The 6592-nt window shown below is 41.1% G+C and overlaps 1 protein-coding gene across 1 annotated transcript; it reads left to right on the top strand.

Annotated features, from left to right (window-relative positions):
- The first annotated feature begins 978 nt into the window (after positions 1-978).
- On the top strand, positions 979-6262 carry LOC311140279 (complement C1r subcomponent-like). Its single transcript, XM_084175258.1, has 9 exons — positions 979-1107; positions 1335-1519; positions 1669-1743; positions 1878-2068; positions 3304-3521; positions 3685-4061; positions 4229-4440; positions 4705-4922; positions 5782-6262. Exons 1-9 carry the CDS (start codon positions 1082-1084, stop codon positions 6137-6139), a joined length of 1860 nt encoding a protein of 619 aa, XP_084031384.1. The 5' UTR covers positions 979-1081; the 3' UTR covers positions 6140-6262.
- Positions 6263-6592: the final 330 nt, after the last annotated feature.

Genomic DNA, 6592 nt, shown 5'->3' with positions numbered 1-6592 from the left:
GTCCCAAATATAATGCTTTGAGTTTCGAAATATTTAGGACTAACTTATTCCTTGACACCCATTCTGAAACTAACTGCAGCTCTTTGTTAAGTGTTGCAGTCATTTCAGTCACTGTAGTAGCTGACGTGTATAGTGTTGCGTCATCCGCATACATAGAAACACTGGCTTTACTCAAAGCCAGTGGCATGTCGTCAGTAAAGATTGAAAAAAATAAGGCGCCTAGACAGCTTCCATGGGGAATTCCTTATTCTACCTGGATTATGTTGGAGAGGCTTCCATTAAAGAACACCCTCTGTGTTCTGTTAGACAGTTAACTCTTTATCCACAATATAGCAGGGGGTGTAAAGCCAGGGGTTGTAAAGCCATAAGCCATAAGTCTTTCCAGCAGCAGACTATGATCGATAATGTAAAAAGCCGCACTGAAGTCTAACAAAAAAGCCGCACTGAAGTCTAACAAAACAGCCCCCACAATATTTTTTATCATAACTTTTTCTCAGCCAATCATCAGTCATTTCTGTAAGTGATGTGCTTGTTGAATGTCCTTCCCTATATGTGTGTTGAAAGTCTGTCGTCAATTTGTTTACTGTAAAATAGCATTGTATCTGGTCAAACAATTTTTTTCTCCAAAAGTTTACTAAGGGTTGGTAACAGGCTGATTGGTCGGCTATTTGAGCCAGTAAATGGGGCTTTAGTATTCTTAGGTAGCGGAATGAGGGCACACACTTTCTAGGAGGCTTAAATTGAAGATATGGCACTTTGTGACAACTGCTCCTCTATATATACGTTTGATTGATTGACTTCTTCCTCATTTTCTATTTTCCTCATCTCATCTGTTCGTCTCTGTTTTCTTTATTCTGGTTTCTGCCTCTCTGTCAATCTACTTGTCGATATCTTTCTGGGCCAAGTCAAACAGAGACGTTTTTTAACATGACTTTTAGACTCTTTCGTCAAACTCCCCACTAAAACAAACAGAGTCAGCTAACGTACCCGTAAGGCTGAGGGGCTGTGATATACAAAGTGAGGTCTTAAAGTCTTACACAGCAGGTTCATTCACCATAGTCTCTCCTGTCCAATCACAGTCATGGACTGGGTCTATTCAACACTCTGGTGAGTCTACTGTTGTTATTTCTATTGTTGTTTTCCATGTCTCCCCTGCTTGGATTCAAGCTGTCGTAATATTACTAAACAGATGTTGAGTTACAGTGATTTACACCCATATTAAGTATGAATTATGAGATCATAATACTTTTTGTACGGTATGTCTCAACATGATTATTTTATGATGAGACACACTCAGTCTCAAATATCCCCTTCCCAACATATTGTGTGTCCAGGCTGCTGGGTGTGTCTGTGTGTGAGTTTTGGGTTCCAGTCTCTTCTACAGTGATTGGCTGTGGGGAACCTGAACCGTTGCTGAATGGAAGGGTGAAGGTCATATCTGGCTCTCAGAACCAGCACCTCTCAGTCATTCAGTACCACTGCAATGAGCCGTTCTACACTCTTCCTGAAGTGGCTAAAAGTCAGACTAAAATCATCCTTATATTCTTCACTACAGTGACATCGGTTTTCAACCTGCAAGTCTCTAATATTTTGTAAATTAAACAACTGCAACTATTCAATGCCTAATGTATGTATCGTGTAATCACATCTCTCTCACACGTTTATCAGGAAACTTCACATGCTCATCAGACGGAAAGTGGAAAGACAGCCTGAAAAGCTCACTGATTCCTCAATGTATTCCAGGTAACTCAGAGTTTCACCCTTGAGTGTGTGTGTGTGTTTGTGTCTACTGTGTATCGTATTTGTTCTTTCCCTGTGTGTGTATCTACAGTCAGTCTGTTCCTGGATGACCAGTAGGGGTCTCTGTCTGTCCCTAGTGTGTGGTCATCCTACAGTGAACCTCCCAGGGTTTGGAAGGATTTGGGGGGGAAAGCCAGCTCCAGCTGGATCCTTCCCCTGGCAGGTGTTGCTGAGCGCTAAAGGTAGAGGAGGAGGGATAGTGATCGGGGACCGCTGGATCATGACTGCAGCACATGTCCTGCATGGACATACCTGGCAAGACGTTAGGGTGAGACGAGTGTGTATTAATGAAAATAAAAGCATGGGTTATCTTTTTGACATGGCCCCTTATCTGTGTCTGTGCTAGATGTACACTCCCCCTCCGTATGTATTTCACAGTGAAGCAAAATAAAATGTGGACTTCATACTCCAGCATTTCGGATTTGAGATCAAATGTTTCATATGAGGCCAGAGTACAGAATGTAACCTTTTATTACAGGGTCCAGAAATGAAAGCACTTTATGTATCTAGTCCCCCCATTTGAAGATGTCATAAGTATTGGGACAAATTCACTTATAGTGTATTACAGTAGTCAAAAGTTTAGTATTAGGTCCCATATTCCTCGCATGCAATGACTACATCAAGCTTGTGATTCTACACACTCATTAGAGGCATTTGCAGTTTATTTTGGTTGTATTTTGGGTTATGTTTTGCCCAATAGGAACTGAATGGGGAATGATGACTGGAGTAAAATTCTTTCTAAGTGAGTAGATAAGATGTTTCTGAATACTTCTAAATTTCTAAATGAATCCTGATGATACCATGATTACAACAATCATTAATCATGAATAATGATGAATGAGAAAGAGGTGACAACAAAACATGCTAACCTCTCACCATTACCAATAACGGGGGAGATTAGCACTTTCTGTGTGGGGGGGGGGTATGATCTTTGTCCCTCTAACTTGCTCACTTTTCATCATTCACAATTAATTCATGATTATCCACAATCATTGTAGCATCCACATTAATGTAAATGTATTCTTATTTACAATAAAAGGGACTCCGAAATGACACAATACATTATTCACCATATAGTTCCTATTGGGCAAAATATATTCTGAAACACAACCAAAACAAGCTGTAAATGCATCCAACAAGTTCGTAAAGTCACAAGCTTGATGTAGTCATTGTGTGCAAAGAATATGGGACCATCTACTAAACTTTTGACTACTTTAATAAGTGAATTTGTCCAAATACTTATTTAATCTTCAAATGGGGGGGACTATATGTATAAAGTGTTTTCATTTCTAAATGGTAAAAAATATATGTATGAAAATACCCTCAAATAAAAGGTAACATTCTGTACTGTCACCTAATATAAAACATTTGATCTCAAATCTAAAATGCTCAAGTATAGAGCCACATTTAGAATTTTTGCTTCACTCTCCAAATCCAATGGAAAAATGACTGTCTGACTGCTGTTTAAGTGTATTTATTAAATGTGATTTACCCTGTCCAAAGGTATATGTTGGAGACAACAATGTGCAAAACCTCACCCAGTCTCCACCTCTTGAGGTCGCCTCTCTCCATCTTCACCCTGAATACAACAACGTAGATGGTGTAGAGTATGACCATGACATCGCCCTGATCCATCTCCAACACCCAATCACATTCAATGCTCATGTCATGCCACTGTGTCTGCCAGCAAAGGACGCTAAATACCGGACTGGGCGGAATGGGTAAGCCTAGGTTTTATGTTTAAAACAGTCAACTACAAATATCTGCATGTTAACAATTTATTCAATTTGTGGATATTTGCTGATTTTGTATTGATTGTTAAAATTGTTAAGTTGAACAGCATCTTATGTTTATTCCGTTCTTCTCTCTTTCTCTCTGCTTCAGCTTGGTGTCAGGATTTGGCACCATGGAGTTTGATACATCTACCAATAACCTCATGTATGTTCCTCTACCTGTGGTGAACCAGACAATCTGTAGAAAGTCTATTGAAGGCAGAGATGAAAGGAAAGGAATTCCCAGTCTAACAGACAACATGTTCTGTGCTGGGAATCCTGAGGGAGGCAAGGACTCCTGTCAGGGGGACAGTGGAGGGGCGTACGTCCTGCGAAAAGCAGGAATCCTTCCTGGGCCTTTCTGGGCAGCAGGAATCGTCAGCTGGGGTGTTAAATGTGGACAGAGTGGAAGCTATGGGGTCTACACTCGTGTGGCTAACTACGTAGACTGGATCAAGAAGACCATAGAGGAGGAAGAGCAAAAAACAAGTGAGAAACATTCTAAAATATAGATATTATGGATGTGTTTGTGTGTTTTGTTGTTTTGTGCGTGTGCTTTGGCTGTGTGCTTTTCTACAGTAATATTGGACCCAATGTGGAATCTGAACCATTGCTGAGAGGAGAAGTGACATTTTGTGCTTTTCCTGATCCACCAGTCTGTGGAAGACCCATGGTGTCCATAGAAATGCACCAAAGGATTCTGGGAGGAGAGGTAGCTCCAAAAGGAACATTTCCCTGGCAGATGCTTCTCAGTGTGGAAGGAGGCCGATCAGGAGGGATGGTCATCGGGGACAGGTGGATCCTGACTGCTGCTCATGGACTGGTGCATCAACATAACAACCAAGTCATCAAGAAGAGTGAAGTTATGGTAGTGCAATAATGATTATGGTGGTGTTTACATAATGACTAGGGCCAGGAGTTTCTTCTGATTATCTCTGGTCCTGAATTATAGGCTTATCATAGAAAAACTCCTGGCCCTACATCTGAGATGATGACAAAGATTGAGCAAGGAGTGGAGAGACAATAAACATGCTTCTGGATGCTCATAGTTGAAGAAACTACTATTTCCACCCAGTAGTTAAATGCAGTAACTGACTGAAATTCACACACATTTTCCTTCACTTCATAACAGGCATTCGTTGGCAACAACAATGTGGAAAACCTCCTTCAGTCTCCACCTCTTGAAGTGGCCTCTCTCCATCCTCACCCTGGGTACAACAACACAGACGGTTTATCCTTCAACCACGACATTGCCTTGATCAAGCTCCAACACCCACTCACATTCAGTAGTTCCATCATGCGAGTGTGTCTGCCTGCAAAGGGTGCTGAATACTCCACTGGACGAGTTGGGTAAGAGTAGGCTCTCCTGTACAGTAAATGTTTGATCTTTGACAGTATAGTTATTGGGCATTCTCTGTTTCTGTTTTTTTTTTTTTTTATCCTAAAACTACCTCAATGCAATGGAAACAGAAGCTATGATAGTGCATGTGTCATTTCTCTCTCTCTAGCCCTGTTTATACTTGGTTCTAACTTGCATCTTTTGTCCTGATCTTGTCCACATTCTGATTGAGCCCACATTTTTGGACAGGTGTAGACAATCAAAATACATATTGTGATCTGATTGTGATCAGATCATCCTGCCCACCTCCGGAGGTAGTCAGACACACATTGTGTCTGGACATCTTACAAGTGTAGACAGATCTGGACAGAGAAACCATTTAAACCATCATTATTCTGCCCTCTAAAATCATGGACAGACATTGACTGTATGTGTCTTAGAATAAATAAATATTATTTTGAAAGAATAGCTGTGTAATAATTTGCATAAAGGAAGGGACCAGGAAATCTGGTCACAATGCAGACACAGTGGACGGATAACAAACACATTTTAATAGCATGTGTAGCACAGGAGGTTGGTGGCATCTTAATTGGGGAGGACGGGCACGTGGTAATGGCTGGAGCAGAATCAGTGGAAAGGTATCAACAACATCAAACACATGGTTTCCATGTGTTTGATGTCATTCTATTCGCTCCGTTCCAGCCATTATTATGAGTCGTCCTCCCCTCAGCAGCCTCCACTGATGTGTAGACACATTTCTGGAAATGTGGGCACAATCAGAATGTAGACAAGATCAGGACAAAGGAGCCATGTTAGCACCAGGTATAAACGGGGCTTTTCTCTCTTTCTCTCCCTCCCTCCCTCTCACAGCTGGGTTTCAGGGTTTGGCCTCAAAGATGATGATGAAATGCCCAGTAACCTCAGGTATGTCCGGATTCCCCTGGTGGACCAGGTGAAGTGCAGAAGCTCTATTGATGAGGTGAGGAAGAAGAAGAGAGAAGCCCCTGATTTGACAGACAGCATGTTCTGTGCCGGGTTACCAGAGGGTGGAAAGGACACCTGTGCAGGGGATGGTGGAGGGCCGTACGTCCTGAAGTATGGGGGAGTTTTCTGGGCAGCAGGGATCGCCAGCTGGGGAATTGACTGTGGAGAGCCAGGCCAATATGGGGTCTATACCCGCGTAGCTAACTACGTAGAATGGATCAAGAAGACCATGGAGGATAATTGAAATGATGGGTGTATAAATTATGCAAGAAATGTTTGAGTTTGTCGAGGATAGCAGTAAATATAAAATATAAACATGTTTTTTATTAAATTAATGCTTTTCTGTAACTGAAGCATATTTAATACATTTGAAGTCTGTCTTTTTAACATTCCATTATTTGTATTATCAACTGTATAGCCCATTTTAATACACTGAGTGTACAAAACATTAGGAACACCTGCTCCTTCCATGACATACAGTGCATTCGGAAAGTATTCAGACCCCTTGACTTTTTCCACATTTTGTTACGTTACAGCCTTACTCTAAAATGGATTAAACATAATACATTCCTCATCAATCTACACACAATATCCCATAATGATGAAGCAAAAACCGTTTTTTTTTGCAAATGTATTACAAATACAAAACAGAAATACTTAACTATTCAGACCCTTTGCTATGAGACTCGAAATTGAG

This window comes from Coregonus lavaretus, assembly GCF_964263955.1.
Source record: "Coregonus lavaretus genome assembly, chromosome: 13".
In the NCBI taxonomy this organism is placed as follows: Eukaryota; Metazoa; Chordata; class Actinopteri; order Salmoniformes; family Salmonidae; genus Coregonus; species Coregonus lavaretus.
The sequence above is the reverse complement of the archived record's forward strand: the minus strand, read 5'-3'. Positions and strand labels throughout refer to the sequence as shown.